Raw genomic sequence first — 19,293 nt, forward strand, 5'->3', positions numbered from 1 at the left:
TTAGCCAAAGCTATCTCATCGTATATATTAAGAAACAACACACAATAAAGCTTAAAATGTTTACTATGATAGAGTACACCTAAATTATGCAAAGGTCAGAAATATAAAAACTATTCACACTTCAAACCCCAAAGTAAGCAGAAAGTCCAATGAGCGCTCAAAATCCCGTCACAAAGACCCAACACTAAGGGCATGAATATCACACAATCGTCCCAAGCCCCTGTCTTGGACACATTTACTTTTAAAGACATCTGCTTATGTGCTTTTCTGGGGCATAATCAGAGGTAGTCAAACCAACATGACTTAAGAAACAGAAGAGGTCATGGAACTCTGTGCTGGGCTTTTGTGCATACAAAAGCAAGTTGTGCAAACTGAGAGCCTCTGAATCCAGAAATGCCTACATCATCTTCAGTTTCCTCCAAAGACCTGAGACCCTTTGTGAGTTTAACAACTAAGTTTGAAAACTATAGCTTTTAAAGAGTTCTAGTTGAAAGGTCACAATAATATGCCTGTATTGCAGAGATGTGTTTTGATCATATGAAAAGTGCATCAGTGTAGAATAATACCTCATTTCCTGATGTCAAGTAATACAAATTGTACTGTCATGTACAATTCTTTATTCATAATTCCACTTCAGCAAGGTCTACTGAATTCATCCACCTTCCATCCCCAAAGTCTTGGTTCTGACCCCAGCCATGGCTTTGAAGACTACTGTGTGATCACTAACGGGGCTTCCCAATGCCTCCAACCCTAAGTACTAGAAAAATCCACTGGCTCTTCATAGCCCAAGGGACAACATCAGACTCTCTCCTACAAAGACCTTCACAACTGGGCTACTTCATGCGTTTTTCTCAGTGCAGTGACACTACAGCCACACAAAATTTCTAAGTTATTCCTCTGTGTCTTTGCACACTTTTCATGTTGTTCTAGAGCCCCTCCCTCCCCTTCTCCACCAGAAAACTCTGATGCATTCAATATCTTTTCAATAGCTCAAATAAAGACCCTCCTTCGAAACCTGTCATAAGTCTCCAGTCGCTCCTTATTCTGTGTTCCCACACTTATTTACTTCTAACTTTAATATTGTATTAAATTTTGTTATTTTCTTTCTATTCCCCCCTTTCATCTTTGTATCTCAAGTGTCTACCACATGCTGGTCAAAGGACATCTGTCTAAAGAGGGAAAAAGGAAAGAAACAGGGAGTGGGAAGGAAAGGAGGAGAGAGGAAAGGATAAATGGCTGGATTCTGTGATAAAAGAAGAGGGAACTATGGTAGAATTTTTATGATAAGGGTATTAAAAGATTATATTTTTAAAGGCTAAATGACCACTGAATGCCTTGGAATTATAAATGAAGCATATTTAAGTCTTAGAGAAATAATGCCAATAATTAATTAATGTATTTTAACAGTAGTGTGGTGTAGTTAGTGAACCCTGCATGGGCTTGAGCAAGGACTCTATTTGAAGGCTAATGATGGCAACTAGCAGCCCTGAATCTTTGGGCACCCTTCCTTCCCTCATCTGTACAATAAATCAAACCACAAAAAGTCGCTGTATTTTCTGAGGAAACAAAGTAAAACACTGGGCAGGTGCTGAATATGTGGTCAATAATATGATGGACCTTAATTGAGAAACATAGACGCTAGGCTACCAACCAAAATCATAAACAGAAAATAATAAAGATATTTAACTCAATAGTTTAATTTTAACTTAATGGCTTATAACTAGCTATATAATTATAAAATTTATAACTGCTTGAAAGCAGGCCTTAAACAGAGAGTCTGTAGAAAATTACCATTTAAGATATTCTGGTTTTGCATTATGATTTCAACCAACAAAATACTCAAGGATGGTTAATGTCCTTGTGGCCACTGAAATTTACTTGATTTCCATTAAGAGCATCATTAAAAATCCGGTTCAATCACTGTATATTTTAAGAAAGCTTTACACGCGCTTCCATATAATCACTAGCTTTATGCAAATTCTCTGGAGTAATAAAAATGGAAAAAAAAAAAAAAAAAGAAAACCTTCCATTTGAAACACAAGGTGCTTGGTCTTGAACTTGTTAGGTGCATCCAACTTCAGTTCTGACCAGTGCCTGACTACTTGTGATTTGCTGGTGGTTGGATGTATATTAGCATCATGCTCTGACAAGTGACGATCTCCTGATGGTGACATTCAGCTGTTGTCGATACTGTAAACATGTGCGCTCAATCTGTTTACATTCCCCTGAGCGGCCACGGCTTTCCTAATGCCTGTGTTAATAGCAAGGTAGAATTGCAATAACAAATGAATTTCATTTAGTCTACAACTAAAAGCCTTGGGAGTACCCATCTAAGGCTTAAAACCAATTTCCATGTAGCTGCAATTTCTCTTTAAAAACGAGAAGGAATTTCTGTTACTAAAATCACTTTGAAAGTCATGGCATATGCAAGTTTATTTTCCTAGTCGTTTTTGGTTTGTTTTCCTAACATAATTAGAATTTAGTTATTTTTATAAATATACAAAATATATTCTTACAAAGATATAAAAGTTTCTGTTCTATGACAATCTCACATGTATTAAGAACAAATCTAGTTAGAGTAGGGTTGCCAGATTTAGCAAATGAAATTACAGGATGCCCATTTAAATCTGAGTTCCAGATAAACAATGAATAATGCTTTGTGGATGTATATCCCAAATATTGCATGGGACATACTTATACTAAAATATTATTTGTTGCTTATCTGAAATCCAAATTTACTTAGCTGCCCTACACTTTATATAGGAGCCCTAAATTAGGGTATTTTAACAACTTGTATCTATAACTCAATAGAAGGGTGAAATTCATGACTAAAGTTCACCAGAAATGTTTTCCTTTGGGTGGCCTCTTAGCCTGCCCAGTTGTTGGTATTTTAGGGGGGTGGTGTAAGGAGAGGGCAGGTTGGTTATAAAGACCTGTTTTGAGAGTCTCCCATTTTTTCTTGATCAGTCTGATAAGTAATGGCATTCTGACTTTTGCTTAACAGCACCGTAGCCCAGTTGCCAGCTCTTTTTGTTTTTTGTTTTTTTGTTTCTCTTTTGATAATCATTCAAAAGATATGGCAGCTCTCAGAGATACTGGTTGTCTTAAAATAAATAAATAATAAATAAATAAAAATAAGCCTCTTCCTACTAATCTCATTTACAGTTCTTAAAAGTGAAACAAGATTTTGAATACAGGGAAATGAATTCAAAAGTTGGGTTGAATGCATTCAACTTCTTTAAATACTAATTAGGATAAAAAGCTAAAGGGCACAAAGGAAGAAAACATGAGAGTTGTCTTGCAAATATTTGCCAAAGACCTAACATCCTGTCCTATTTTGCATTAGTACCCCTCCCCTCCTTTAAGAAGCCATTCCCCTTGTAGTAGAATCCTATCCAATAGGCTCCTTCTTTATTTTATCTTATTTTATTATTGTTTTTTAAAGATGATCATTTTATATGGTGTTTTAACAATTTCACAATATAAGTTTAAGCAATAAACCTGCTTGGAATCAACCCCGATGTTCAAATAACATCCAAAGATAAGGTGGCGAGGATGGCAGTTTATTTGCTGCCCCCAAATGAAGATCCGCTTTGATTCAATTCCAGCATCGTTACAGTTTAGTGGGTCGGACTCCTCCTTTAAAATCTCACTCTCCTCGGGGCGCCTGGCGCCTGTGTGGCTCAGTCGGTTAAGCGTCCGACTTCGGCTCAGGTCATGATCTCGCGGTTCGTGAGTTCAAGCCCCGCGTCGGGCTCTGTGCTGGTGGCTCAGAGCCTGGAGCCTGTTTCAGATTCTGTGTCTCCCTCTCTCTCTGACCCTCCCCTGTTCATGCTCTGTCTCTCTCTGTCTCAAAAATAAATAAAGGTTAAAAAAAAAATTTTTTTTAATCTCACTCTCCTCATTGTCTTCCTGGTTCCATCTTCCTTCTGAGGTGCTGACCGCTCCTACTTGCACTGTTCTAATGTCCTGTCCATTATTCAATTTGATAAACACTTACTAAAGCTATAGGCAAAGTGAACAGTTCATATTATCAAGCTGTTTGTAGTCTGGTAGTTTGGGCTGGTTATAAAACAAGGAAATTTATAATAAGGTAAATGTGCCAGGCTTCAAAGGTTGAGACACATCTACTAGAGACATCAGTAAAGACCCAATGAGAATGGGCTTGGCAGCCAGAAATATTGAGGTTTGAATCAAAGCAACACCCATTATTGTTGAGTGACTTTGGACTCTGAACCTCATTTATCATTCTCTACCTTAGACGATTGTTGTCAAGTTGAAGAAGCGAAAGATCATAGAGAAAGTATTTGATAGAATGTGAGAAACATTTATAAGCACTTAGGAAAAGGCAGCAGAGTAATATAGTGAAGTTGTCACATATATGTCGTACTGGACAGCTATGGTCTGAATATAGCAGATTCTCCATTTACTAGCCATGCAAACCTAGACAAATCAGCCAATCGGTGCCTCATTTCCTCATCCATATTATAGAAATAACAGTATCCATTTCATTAGAATTGTGGAGAAGACGACATTGATTAATTCATGTAAAACTCTTCATGTAAAAAAAATTCACATAAACCTCTACAACATCTGTAAGCACCTGAGAAATGTTAACTACTTTAACATCAGCATCTTTGTCATTATTATGATTCCAGTCCTCCGTGTCACCTTTGCATCATAAGGTTCTTTCCAGCCTCTCATCACAATTCTCTGTGACTCATCCTGCCTCAAGTAGCAACCAAATTACTTAGTTCTTTGTCAACTTGCTTTATGAGCACTCAAACAGCCTAATGGAATGCATAAATGGTTTTCAAAATGGGTTCCTAAAAGTCTTTGAGGTTCCATGAAATATGCTATCCCACCCTCCCCAAACACACAGTCCAGGGACCACCCAGAGTCACACAAGTTGGAGACAGGGGGAAGACTAGTCATTCTTAAATTGTTGTGTAATGGGACATCATTCTAAGACTGTGGTTTTAAAAAAGGATTCTGAGATTTTTTTTTTTAAGTTCAAAATACCTCCTCCGTCCTTTAAGCTATGAGTTTCATATAAAGTAAGTCCTTGAATTTATGTTTAAACTATTGTCCAAATGTCTTAAATGACAAAGTAAGATTCCAAACCTTTCTACCACTCTCCTCACTATATACGAAAGGGGAGAAAAGTAAGGTAATGGGCATGTTTCCCTTCTCTGAGTGTAATTTATTTTCTGCAGCATTTTCTGTTTTCCAATCATGGACCTGAAGAATCCATGAAGCCAAGAGTTATCTAATACTTCAACACAGGTTGTTCCTGTGAAATGCAAAGCTTTAGTTCAGTTTTGCACTAAGATTCTGTTTTAATTGGCTTGGGATGGGATCCGGTCGAGCCCTGGCGTGCGGGAGTGGCTCCTGACAGCCACTTGTGCTCATCTCTCCCCTCTCTGCATTCAGGGACACCACTCTGGTGGCCTGAAATCCACGATGCTGCAAGTATTCAACCCATGGAGATCTTCAAATGCTACAAATCAGGACTTTTTTCTCCTCAGATATCTGGCGTACCAACACACCATTAAAACTTTTTTTTTAAGTTCCCTACAAGAAATTAATGCACAACTAATACTGAATCCTACTGCAAAGAAGGGCATATATCCAATGAATTAATTTTTCCAAAATCTGAGATGTCTGCAATTACATGTTAGCAGCCTCACTACCTAGTGCCACTAACAAGCAATATTTTATACATGAAACGTGCTTCAAAAAAAAGCTGTGTGTGTGTGTGTGTGTGTGTGTGTGTGTGTGTATGTGTATATATATAGGTGTATATATATGTGTATATATATATATATATATGCTATAGTTTAAACTGACTCAAATTTTTAATGTTAAAAGAGAGTTGACTAATTTTTTGAATTAAAAGTCTAATCATAGATTTTAGAATCATAGATTTTGCATGCTGAAGGGAATTTGAGAAGTCGCCTAGTCCAACTCTTTCAGAATCAAAACAAAACAAAACAAAAGCCACTAAGATTATGGAAACGAAGACTCATTTTTATCCACTAACCTCTGTAAAGGCGGTGCTGGGATTTTAATATCTGTCTGCTACTTCATCACCTGAATTTCCACATAGGTTTTTTGACAGGTTTGTTTTTAAAAAAGGAAGAGAGAGAGAAACAAAGTTTTGTCATGTCTTCTTCATTCTAGTCCCAAGGAGCCTGTTTGGGTGGTAATAAGGCTCATGACACAAGAAAAAAACTCGTACTTTCAAATGAAAATGTCAACACCTAGCCTGAGTGAAATAATTAAATAGCATCCATATTTCCATACCTCATCATTTGAGGACAACAAATACTTGTGCTGAAGTCATCCCCCATGGAAAGAACGCTTCCTTTCTCACAGGATGTTGAACAATTACCACAGATTAGAGTACTGCTATCACGGTTCCCTAAGCACGTAATCTTGTACACTGATGAAAAAATAATGCAGTCCTGGTTGGTCTTTTTACCCATAATAAAGAGAAGATATAAACACCATACCCATGCAAGAAGTAACAGATTTCTTTTCACTGTTCCACAGTATCCTAACATCCCCACAATGATAAGGAAACAGCAAACAGCAATCATGACTGGATGAACCACAGGAAAATAAGTCAAGATGACAGCCTCCTCTACCCTGAAAGAAGAACAATAATGTCACATTATACATAAAATAGAACCAAAATGCACCCAAGACATAGTACAAGACACAACTGAGATTCGTGTTAATAATCCTTTAAATCATCATGTCTCAAAGCTGATGACTGTATCGCTATTTTCAAAATCACTGCACGACCACTGACTTCCTTGCTTGTCTTATTTTTGTTATGTTTTGTTTAGTTTTTATACAAGTGGTAGCACTTCTACCTCCACTCATTTAACACATAAGATAGGGGTCCCCAGGGGCACTTGGTTGGCTCAGTCAGTTAAGCATCTGACTCTTGATCTCAGCTCAGGTCTTGATCTCAGGGTAATGAGTTCAAGTCTTGCACTGGGTTCTATAGTGGGCATGAAGCCTACTTAAAAAAAAAAAAAAAGAGGTCCCCAATAAGAAGTCAATCTATCATTTGCTCTGAAGCTTTAGCCTGAGGAAAACACACAGGCCCCACCGAGAAGAATCTCCCTCCTCTTCTCTGATCTGGAAATCCACATGCAGCACTTTCTCTGCTCGGCAACTAATCTTTACCCCCAATGTGAAACACTGCTATGTAAAAGGATATTAATCTATATTAAAAGAAAGAGGAAGGAAGATGATTTTTGCTAGAAAACTTTATTGCTATGAAAAAAATCATTAACTAGAACCGTACTAGTAAGAGTAATAATAACAAAAAATTAGGCATTACTGTATACTAAGCTCCACTTTGTTTAGGACTTCACAAAATCTATCTCAGTTAATCCTTCTGACATTTCAGAGTGGTATACGCGACAGTCCCCATTCAGAGATGAAGAAATGGAGACTGGGAGAGGTTAAGTAACTTGCTTTTTGTGATGTTATCGGATCAACCTTTTGAAATTTGAGAAGACAATGGCAATGCTGAGTTTGGTTTTCCTTAGCTGAGGGATATGAAGGTAGGAAGGTGTTGGCAGTGATTTTCCTACAGAAAAATAGCTATGCTGTCCTTTTCATGCAAATGTGACACAGCTGACCCACTCTCCAGAGGACAGCAAACTGATATTAGCATACCCAGAAGTTTTCTCTGGGACAAGTGGCATACCTTAATGAGAATGCTAGAAGATGTAACAAAGTTTATTGATTGTGGAAGAGTACTACCGTCTAAACAGGGGCAAAGTTACTTAGAAACTAGGGTCTAAGAAAACCTGATGAAAGAAATCAATCATTAATTATAAAGCTTACCTTGTTTCTGCAGTTAACGTCAGAACATTATTTAGGTAGTCCCTCATCCAAGCAGAAACTGCCAACACACTGATGGACATTAACTGGAAAGAAAAAAAACCAAATTGGTTACCAAGAATTTATGCAACATTCTCTGCAAGATTAACAATTTTAAAAATTAAGGATTTTCTGTTACATAACCATTATGCTTTTTTCCCTACATGGCTGATTCTGGGTTCAAGACAGGATTTGCACAGGCAGGATAAAGAGGCCACTGAATGACTAAACTATCAGATGTACAAGATGACCTAAAACACGTCATATGCAATAGCAAGGAAGCAATGAAATCCATATGACCGATATTGCCAAGAAAGTCACAGGAGCTAACTTGAAAGGGCTTCCATTAGCTAAAGTCGAACAATTTGAGCACCAAAATAATAATAATAATAATGATAATGATAAATGCAATGCTTTGAAATATCACATGCTAAAATCTATGAATTCATATAATACTTAAAACTCACCTGTCACCTTTGTAAGGATGGTGGATACTCATTATTCAGAAAACTGGTAAGAATTAAACATTTATCCTACCTTTCCTGTACAAAGGAAAGAACTGAAGACTTCATGAAAGTTCTTATAGAAGAATTTCTGCTAATTCATGCAGAAAGCATAATAGAGTATCACTATTTAACAACCTCACTGAAATAATGGATCTCTAGGCAAAGATCCTCAGCAACTGCCCAAATTATCAGGTTAGTAGTTCTCAGTCCTGTCTGTACATCAAAATCACTTAAGACTCTTAAAAAACAAAAAAAAAGTACTGAGCCCAGAACCACCCTGGAAAAATTCTTGAAAGTGGGGCGGAGGCACGAGAAATGTGTAAGGTTCCACAAATGTTCTAATATGTAGTTAGGAGTGCAAACTGTGACACGTGAAAGGCTAGCTTCTAGAAAGGAGAAATCAAGTGGAAGAAAAAAATGCCATACCCCACTGCTTAGTTTTAGTGTCATAAAGAAAAGACAATGTGTCCCCCAACATGATACAATCGGAAGCACACAGAGGTGACTTTGAAGTATTTTTACCGAAACGTCAACCTGAATCTAACCCAGCCTCCACCTCTAATTATCAGTTTATAAGAAATACAGGGACTAGATTTAAATTTGTTAAACACCACCATGGGGATGCAATCAGCAAAATTGAGAATATGAGAAATTTCACAGGACAAATGATCCAATTTCTTCAATTAAAAAAAACTGGCCAAGTGGAAAAAAAGAAGGAAGGAGAAACTATTATAAATTAAAAGAAATTTAAGGGATTACCCAATGCAATATGTTGACCTGATCCTGATTCAAACAAAACAATCACAGAGAGACATCCATGAGATGGCTGGAGATATTTTCACTGACTAGATATTTGAAAATATTAAGAAATTATTGTTTTAGATATGACAGTGGTATGAAGATTTTTTAAAGGATCCTTATCTTTTAGAGATATATGCTGAATGGTTAAATAAATAATCATAATGCATAGGATTTAGTTGGGAAGTGGAGATTATGTTGACAATTGGGTAATAGGTAATTAAGGATTACTTATATTGTGTTTTCGACTTTTGTCTATATTTTAAATTGTCCACAGGTTTTTTTTAAAGCAACTATATAGAACATGTTCAAAACGAGTCTTCCTAGGAAAAGTCTTCAACTTTTCAAAAAGTTGAAGGTTAACCCCTAACCCTCTCCTATTTAGATGGATTTATTTTTCTAAAGTGTGCCTTCTACTTATGTTCTTAAGCACCGTATAGTGAAAATTAACTTCATTTGATTTTTAATAATTTCTGTCATCTTAGTGAACATCGATTACCATTATGTATCATAGATTTAGCTTTAAATTCATTAAATAATGAATATACAAGACAGGAATGAGTCTGTACTGACTGAGTCAAGCAGTGGTCATGAAAATGCTTTCTGGATAAAGGCTCAAAGGCAAACAGAACATGTAGAGCTCTATGACCTCTGGTACAGGGAAGTATGGCTACCTGCTCGGAAAATCAGGTAGTGAATTTGCTCATTCTTCATTCAGTGACTGAATACTGAAGTGACTGAATACATTCAGTGACTGAACACTGACTCAATACCTACTATCTGCCTCATACTATTTGTGCTAGATTTAGAGACCCCACAATAAATAAGAGATGCGAGATCCCAGCCTTTGGGAAGCTTCTTGTGGGACACAAGGAATAAACAGATAAAGCAGATAATAAAGATTATAAAGAGTACCACGAAGCACAGAAAAATGAAGTAATCTGTTCAAGGTCTTACAGGTTCTCAGTGGCAGAACCAAGATTCAAATTCAGGCCATTGGTCTTTGGAACTTAAGGCTCAGTCACCAACTGCCTTCCAAATTTAGAAATGACCATATCAGGGTACCCGGGTGGCTCAGTGGGTTCAGCATCCAATAGGCTCAGGTCATGATATCACGGTTCTTGAGTTCCAGCCCGAGGCTGCTTCAGATTCTCTGTCTCCTTCTCTCTCTCTGCCCCTTCCTTACTGGTGCGTGTGCACATGTGTGTGCTCACTCTCTCTCTCCCTCTCTCTCTCTCAAAAATAAATAAACATTAAAAAAATGAATGTATCTATTTCCACAGTGAGGAGACTAGCCTGCACAGCATGCAGGGATCTTTTTTTTTAAAGGGAGGGATAACATGGGGGTCAGTCTGTACTTGCCAGGCTAAGTCTGAATGTCTTAACTATATCCTTTGGGGAATAGAGTCTCAGGAGTCATGGCCTAAAACAGATTATGAACCCTGGGACCACAGCTCAGCAAAGAATGAGGCTAGTTATTACTATCTTCTTTTCTGTTAGGAATAAAAAGACTGTAAAAGTAAAAACTAATAAAAGTTACCCCGTGGGTCAGCCACAGTTTATTAACCATGCTTCTAGCTTCTGTGAATTTGATGCTTTAACATCTGTTCTACATGTTCAAGCCAGACACACCTTGGTCAGAACAAACTGATAATGTGCCTGAGCCACCTTGCCTTGGCCTCCTGCCCTCCACCACCCTTGAGAAGAGGTCTTCTCCCAGGTTCACACTTGTCATTTTCAAATAAAAACCAACCATTCCAGACCCCACACCCCAAACACCTCTTTTATTGCTCTCTCTCTCACTCTGGGCCACTCTACACCTGCCATAAACATGCCAAGGTCCAGGTGCCAGACAACCAGGGACAGCCCCTATACTCCAGAGGCTGCTGAAATTAGTTAAAGTAGCCAATCCAGACCCTACTTACTTTGTCTTGCCCATTTCTTCTTGATGTAGCCACAATGAAAGTACTTGCCCAGTCCCTTTCTCTCTGCCTTGTGATGGACCCCAGTACTTCCCCCTTGGCCCTCGTGATGAGGCATGTACTCTCTCTCTCAGGATCTGTAAGTATAATAAACTATCTTTTCAGTGGTAGTCATCTGATCTTTTGACTTCTCCATGGCTAAATAATAATAGAACCTATTAAAACACACAGGGCTAGGGGCGCCTGGGTGGCGCAGTCGGTTAAGCATCCGACTTCAGCCAGGTCACGATCTCGCGGTCTGTGAGTTCGAGCCCCGCGTCGGGCTCTGGGCTGATGGCTCAGAGCCTGGAACCTGTTTCTGATTCTGTGTCTCCCTCTCTCTCTGCCCCTCCCCCGTTCATGCTCTGTTTCTCTCTGTCCCAAAAATAAATAAACGTTGAAAAAAAAAATAAAATAAATAAAACACACAGGGCTAGCAGGGCACCATGGACTACTTGATTATATCTAAGGCTGCATGCTCTTCCTCTACTTGACTTGTAAGTGGCCTTTTAAATACCTTGTAAGTTCCACGGGAGCCAGAAAATTCTATTAATGTGATAGTTTATTTACATCAAATTCTTGTGCAATTACAAATAATTCTCTCCTCTCTTTATCAATCTTTAAAGTAGTAACTGATCTTGGTTTCTCCATCTTCGAATTTCTTACTGGCTGTTTAGCCAATTTTCAGTATCTAAGCTCTGAGACAGGTGTCAATAAATTATCAGATTCTTCATTTTGGTACAGTGTATCATCAGTGGTTGTCATCATACACATTCTTCCATTTATAACAAAAAATGTGTATATCTTTTAAGTGGCATATTCCAAAACATTTCTAACAGGGTAGATTTGGTTAAGTGCATGGGTTTTGAAGTAATTCTTCCGTTCAAAAATACATATTGATCAACTGCTCTTGGCCAGGTCCTTTGTGATGTGGTAGAGACACATGGGTGGGCAGGAAAAGGCATCATCTCTATTCTGTGGTGAAATTTACTAAGAGAACACACCTTAATCAACCCATCAAAGACATAAATGTGTAGCTACAAACTGTAATAAATTCTGGGAAGGAATAATACTGGTTGCTATAAGAATCCTATTTGTAGTGCCTGACCTATTCCACGGAGTCAAAGGGACTTCTCTCAGAAAGCTGAAATCTGAAGGAGAATTACACAAGTTCATTACAGAAAGAGCAGTTGGAAAGTACATTCCAGCCAGAAGGAACAGCGAAGATCCCAGGATGGAAGGCTGCACGACATGTTCAAGGAAGGGAAACTGGCATGTGGTAAGAATGGAAAGCCAAGCAGGGACCAGAATACATGGTCTCAGAGGCCATTTAAGGCACATAGTCTTGGCCATAATGGCTATAAGAAGCCATTGAATCAAAAAGCTTTGGTTTGAATTCCACCTGTGCTCCTTTTCAGTTATATGACTTTGGGTGTCACTGAATCTTTCCTAAGCCTATTTCCTCACATACAAACTGTTAGGAAAATAAGACCGACTTCACAGAGGATTTATGCAATGAAAAGACAGACTAGGATTCTTATATATATTACCTACTACTATCTCAAGTCACTTTTGACCTCAGGGATTTCTCTTAATCTTTCTCAGTCAGCTTAAGAGAAAAGACAACGCCTAGATTAGTTCAGAAATGGAATCTTCAGATATTTGAAGGTCTAGCACACGGATGAGGAAGAAAGCTCTGTGATATAGCTATCTATTGCATTGCATGGCCATTCTCAGTTTTGACATCTCTGAGAAGGTGCTCATTTCCATTCCTCTCAAAACCTGCGTGTCCCTCCCACTGTGTTTCCTATCTCAGTAAATGGTATAATCGACGCTTCAATCACATAAACTGGCAACTGGGCAGGCAGCCTGAACCTCTCCCTCTTCCTCAGTTCTCCATCTAATTATTTTCAAGTCCTACAGATAGTTCCTGCACCACGGCTGGTGAATTCCTCCCCCCTTCCTGCCACTTCTGGCTAGTTCAGGGCCTCAATCTCTTGCCAGGTAATTACAATCACCTTCTAATGAACTTTCCAGCTCACAGAGTCCACCTCATACTCACCCTTCAGTTAGCTTTAGGAAACACAGATTGAGTTCTTCTGCTTATACAGCTCCCACAGCTGCCCTGAGGGGGGCCTTCCCAGCTCTGGCTTCCACTACCCCCAACTCTTTCCTAGAGAGTCAAGTTTAAACACTTCAGCAGGGCACAGAGGCCCTCTTCAGTCACCTTTAAAGGATCTCTTCGATCCATTCCCTGCCTGCTCCTTCCCACACACATTCTGTACTCAGATACAAAAAGCTGCCTGTACTTCTCCAGCAATGCACCATGCAGACCCCCCCAAGCCTCTATGTCTTTGCCCATGAAGTTCCCTCCCAATGCACCCTGCCCCAGCCTTCCCAACCTCCCCAGCAGAGCAACTCAACCTTACCCTTTGAGACCAGCTCAAACAGCTAGCATATAAAGATGTTCTCCCAACTCCCTCCTTACCCTCTGGGACAACTTCACAGAGCAATTATCTATTGTTTCCTATTTTCACCCACCCATCTCATTCCACAGACCACTGCCTAGAGCCCAACCACACAGCAGAGTACCAGGCCCAGCAGTGAGGCCCAACAGATATTAGATGAAATGAATGCGACAATGATTAAACTAAAGGGAGGCAATTTCAACTTGCTAGATGAGCTAAGCAAAATTAGGAGATGCTTCAAGAAGAACTAAGCTTTCTACCACTGGAAGTTTTCCAGTAGAGAGATGCCTGCTGAATTACAAGATCAAAGATTTATATATCAGGTCAGAAGCTGGTTTAAGTGTTCTCAAGCGTCCTTTAAACTACAAGCTTCTACTTGACTCTACTGTTCTTTTGCACAGTAGTTACCCAAGCATTGCAGCTGTGCCCAGAACATTAGTCAAAATAAATAATATCAATACAAAGCCCTATCTTATGGCGAACAAGCAACTCTGAGAATAAAACTGCTTTTTATTATGACATTATTTCTAGCTGCATTAAATGTCTGGAAACAGTTTCATTCTCAAAGAGTGATTTTACTCACTAGGGTTGAGAAAATCATAGCAGTGAACAACATAGAGTGCATGCTGTAGCAAGGAACAAAGCTAAAAGGAGATAAGGTCACCTCAATACAAATCGTGCTATTAAATCTACAAGCACAAATAGTGCAAGCAATTCAGGACCCCTTCCTAATAACAGCATTTTCTACTAGGCTTCCAAATAAAAATAAAATAATTCTTCAACTGTCATTCATTATGATTAAATTCCTAGGAGCACTATAATTATCATATGTAACTAGGCATAGTTTTCTGTCTTGAAAAACATTTAGAAAATGCTAGCTCTCAACAAATACTTGTACATATGAAATTTGCTATTGCTGGAGATATATTCTGGGTTTGTTCAAATCTAATTATGTAAAAATAAGTATTGAATCAAGTTGTTTTCTCAGTCAGAATTTTACATGTATGTGGAGTCCCTAAACTTATTATGAAATGTATGCCTTTGGTTTCCACCAAATAATAAGGGCCTAGTCATAAGACAGACTTTCTCAACGTTTATTTATTTTTTTGGGGACAGAGAGAGACAGAGCATGAACGGGGGAGGGGCAGAGAGAGAGGGAGACACAGAATCGGAAACAGGCTCCAGGCTCCGAGCCATCAGCCCAGAGCCCGATGCGGGGCTCGAACTCACGGACCGCGAGATCATGACCTGGCTGAAGTCGGACGCTTAACCGACTGCGCCACCCAGGCGCCCCAAGACAGACTTTCTAATTCCTTCAACTGTCTGCCATCCATAATCTATAATCTCATTTAAGAGAGCAGTTCAAGGCTCTCTTGCAGAAGTTTAAGGCTGACAGATGTTTAAAACCATCTACCTTAACTTTACTTGTTATGTCAAATCTGGTAGCAAAGAGCAGAATGCAGGAGAGAGATGGGGAATTTAGTTACAGTTCTATCTCTGCAGAGAACTTGGACAAGTAATTCAAACTTCTGGAACCTTTGTTTATCCTGAAAATGGAGAATTGAACTAGGTGCTTTTAAAATTCCCTTTGTCTTGGGGCGTCTGGGTGGCTCAGCCAGTGGGTTAAGTGTCCAACTTCAGCTCAGACCATAATCTCACGGTTTGGGGGTTCAAGTTCCGCTTTGGGCTCTGTGCTGACAGCTCGGAGCCTGGGGCCTGCTTCGGATTCTGTGTCTCCTTTCCCTCTGCCCCTCACCTGCTTGCACTCTGTCTCTCTCTCTCTCTCAAACATAAATAAACACTAAAAATTTTTTTTAATTGCCTTAGTCTTAAAAAAAGGTTTGAAATAGTTATTTACTGAAACATGAAGTTAAATCAAGTCTTGATTATTTGGAGGCTGGCAGGCCAAGGTCAGTACTATTCTGCTCTGCCACAAGGACATGTCCCGAAAAATCCCCCACACCCCTCTCCAAAGTGTGGTCCTTATGAACCATGTGATGGCTCATCTTTGCTCAGTTGGGGCCACACTGTATGAAAAACATGTACCAGCTTTGCCCCTGAGACTAAAGCTTATTTAATATTTATTTTTAAAAAGAACTAACGTTTGTCGGAAAGCTCTCCCCTAGTCACTAGAATTAAAGAAAACTTCAAGGACTTTCAGAGTATAAAGTTAGGGGTAACAATTTAAAAAGTTGTATTTTTATATGACTACATAAATGCCATGTGAATACAAATGTCTACATGCCAAGAATCTCTGTAGGGTCTGCCATGGGTCAAACACCTAAGGTTCACTACATATGGCCAAGGAAAAAGAAACAGGACATTAACCTTCTGTTATTTCATTTGCCCTGCATATATCCCAAAAGTATGAACTGGATTCCCTGTCCACTTTTAAGGTTTTCTTTTATAAGTTTCTTTTCTTAGTTCACTAGAGTAGTTCCTCTCTGTTGCTACTATCTTTAGTAATGGTAGGTGAAAAACAATGGCTCTTATCTGCCAGTGAGAAATGGGGCTTAAAAACTACAGATGGGAAATCATATTTTTAGAAAATAATAAGCAAACATATTTGATAAATGTTAAGTGCTCACCAACTTCAAGAACTTCCAAAGACAACCATATTTATCCATAGTTGTAATAGCAGAAAATTATCATCTATGAATGGCAAGCATTCATATCATAAAGCCACAGAAGTTGTCTTTAAAATGGAGGAAAGCTTTCATTTACTCAAATAATATGCCATTTAAATAGTAAAAGTGGGATAAAACTGAAGTGAAAATAGCTCATTTCCTTGCTCCTTTGTGGCCAGAATGTGAATCATGGTTTCAAAAGAGCTCTTGGGGCAGTTCACCCACGTGCACCGTGTCCCATGTGACCTCTCCCATTACAAACCCACAGCACTCACGACAAACCTAGAAGGTCCAATATCTGTGTGCCAGCTCCCCTACAGCTATACCGGGATCGCACTTCGTCAGAACGTGGAAGGGCCACTCAACAGATGACACATCAAAGTCACTGGATCCATGGCAATGGAGAGAAGCAGTGCATTTGTGATCGTGAATTGTTTCCTCTTAGACATATCTCTGCCTCACATTTAGAAAAATACTCAGGATGCACTTTAAAAACACACACACAAAGCACGCTGATTTCCAACTCTCAGAACAGCAAAGCAAAATTCTATACGTCCTCAGTTAAGATTTTAGTTTTCTTTTCCCTAAAATCCTTTTGGATAGAGAAGGAAAGATGGTAGCAACATAGTAGAAATAGGGAAGGTGGGGCGTGGGGGGACTATTTAAAATGTAAAATGAGGAGTAAAAGGCTTCAGCTTTGAGCCCAGAGGTAAAGAGGGCAGGTTTCTCAATCCTGCAAAACTAGAGGCAAGAATAATCCCCTCTCCATACTCAGGATGTGAAGTGTGATGTAAGAAGTTGGGCTCATACACTACACTCGTTTGTTGTGCTTCTAATCTCAATGAAAGCTGAACACAAGGACTAAAGCCTTGCTCCTCAATACGTGAAGCCCCTGCCACACTCAATCAGACTCTGTATTCTAACAAGACGCCGGGGGGATTCGTAGGCACACGCAGGTGAGAAACGCTGCTCTGGAGGACTTGTTAGGAGTTGGATAGCTTATCCCTTCCTACTGAGGGTGTTTACCTCTCCACTGCAAATACATTCACCCCTATTTCCAGTCCTACAACTTCTATCACACTTGGAGAAGTTTGAACTTTGAGTCCCTGTTCTGCCACTCACTAGCAAGTTATTGAACTTCTCTGAACAACCTCTCTCTACCCAAAAAAATAAACAATTTTCCAAGGCCCTTGTGAGAATTAGATGAGACAGTAGGGCAAGAATGCCCAGGAATGTGCCCAGCACAAGGCTGAAAACTACATCTGACTCAGTAAGAAAACACAAGATCTGCAAACATTGTTTTAGCACTGAAAGAATAATGCCGATTCTCCCAAAGTTGATATACATCTCATACAATTCCAACTAAAATCCCAAAGATAACTTTAATTATATCAAATAAGCTTAAAGTCCACTGGGAAAAAGAAACCCTGACTAAAACAAGAAAGGCAGGTGCTTTGAAAGAACAGAAGAACAGAAGAAAGAGTATATAAAATCTTATTTAAAACAGCCTATAAAAATTTGTTGAACTGTTGTATAGTAACAGCATAAATGAAATCAATGGACAAACAATAAGACAAACCTAAATGGTAAATGTGACATACTTACTGAATATGAATTATAAAATGATATAACATATATGAAATATATATGGGTCTAAAGAAAATGATGCTCATGCTCATTGGAGAAGAGAGGAAATAAAAAACAAAGCAACAGTAAAATAACACTTTAAACCTTTCAAACCGACAAAAATTTCAAAGTGCCCTAACACCAACAAGATGGCAATAAATATTTGTGTGCATATAATGGGGTGTATCGGTGTTCTTCTTTCTAGGGAACAAATTCCCCAGGCAGGATTTCTGGGTCAAGGAAATGTAGTAGTGGTAGCAGTATTAATCCCAGGAATAACAATTGCTGCTATTACCACCACGGGGGTTCCTTTGAGTGAGCACTCCACCTCCTGATAATCTACTTGAGTGTCATTACTGTAGTAACAGCGGTAACAAACACAAGTACTACTACCTACTGTTACTGCCACCACATAGATAGCACATTTAGGCACCACTGTTCAAACCCCTTGTGTACATTAACTCTAATCCTCAGGACAACGCTAGACAAGAGGAACTATCATTCCTATTTCACAGGCTAGGAGACTGAAGCACTAAATGTGACTGGCAAACGGAAGAAGAACTGTATAAAGATTAGCTCTTTTGTTGTCGTCTGTATCACATATCCTCCCCCAAAGCAATCCCACTCCTGCCACTTGAACCCGCATGAGAAAAAAACCATTTTAACAAAAATATATTGTGAATATACGTATAAATGTACACGAATGGGTATATGCGGACAGGTATGAGTAAATACATCTTTGTACAAAATTTTAAAAGATACAGAGGTTAACACGGATTATTTTGTTGGAGGGGAAGTTGCAGAAGAAGAGGGCTGGAGAAAGGGGGAAGGGATCTCAATAAATAAATAAAATACACCCACAGAAAATGAGAAGCCTGAGGTACAGGATAACAGCAAAGACATGACATTTTACATTTTGGGGCGCTAGAAAGAGCCCTGGAGGAATTTAAGAAATAGGTTTTTTGAAGCAAATTCAGTAGTCGGAAGAGCAATATTTTTGTTCAATGATTGAGGTTTTTTTCCTCCCACATAATACAGATTATTAAGAAAATTTCCAAATCATTGTTCTTTGGACAACAACAAAAGTCCTAGTAATTTCAAGACTGAGAACACAGTAATCATTCACGTAAAGGCACTCTTCGGGAGCGAGAAAGCTGAGTTCTGCTACAGGAACTGTCACCATCAGGCCATCTGACCTCTGACCAGTCACTAACTTACACTTGGTTTTCTCATTCACAAAGTAAGGAAGTTCAACCAAGTCATCTTTAAATTCCCTTTTAGTTATAAAAGTGTGATGATTCTATAATTAAAAAGCATAAAGTAGAAAAGTGAAAAACCAGTAAACTGAAGTGATAATTACCACACATTTAAAAAAAAAACACAAAGTTCAAAATCTTAGTAA

The 19,293-nt window shown here is 38.9% G+C and overlaps 1 protein-coding gene and 1 long non-coding RNA gene across 4 annotated transcripts in view; both read right to left on the reverse strand.

Moving 5' to 3' along the window:
• The window catches only part of TSPAN12 (tetraspanin 12), a 66,151-nt gene that overhangs the window by 44,448 nt on the left and 2,410 nt on the right, over nt 1-19,293 (reverse strand). For all 3 annotated transcript variants that reach the window (XM_045495419.1, XM_045495420.1, XM_045495421.1), the window contains exons 3-4: nt 7,870-7,952; nt 6,516-6,651 (exon numbers count right to left, since the gene is read on the reverse strand). In XM_045495419.1, the coding sequence (XP_045351375.1) occupies nt 6,516-6,651; nt 7,870-7,952 (219 nt within the window). The remainder of the gene's footprint in view (nt 1-6,515; nt 6,652-7,869; nt 7,953-19,293) is intronic.
• LOC123606762 lies at nt 46-5,780 on the reverse strand. Its single transcript, XR_006716490.1, has 2 exons — nt 3,897-5,780; nt 46-3,657 (listed from the first exon to the last, which is right to left on the reverse strand). It is a non-coding gene; the product is annotated as an uncharacterized LOC123606762 (long non-coding RNA).

Source organism: Leopardus geoffroyi, chromosome A2, assembly GCF_018350155.1.
Source record: "Leopardus geoffroyi isolate Oge1 chromosome A2, O.geoffroyi_Oge1_pat1.0, whole genome shotgun sequence".
Taxonomy (NCBI): Eukaryota; Metazoa; Chordata; class Mammalia; order Carnivora; family Felidae; genus Leopardus; species Leopardus geoffroyi.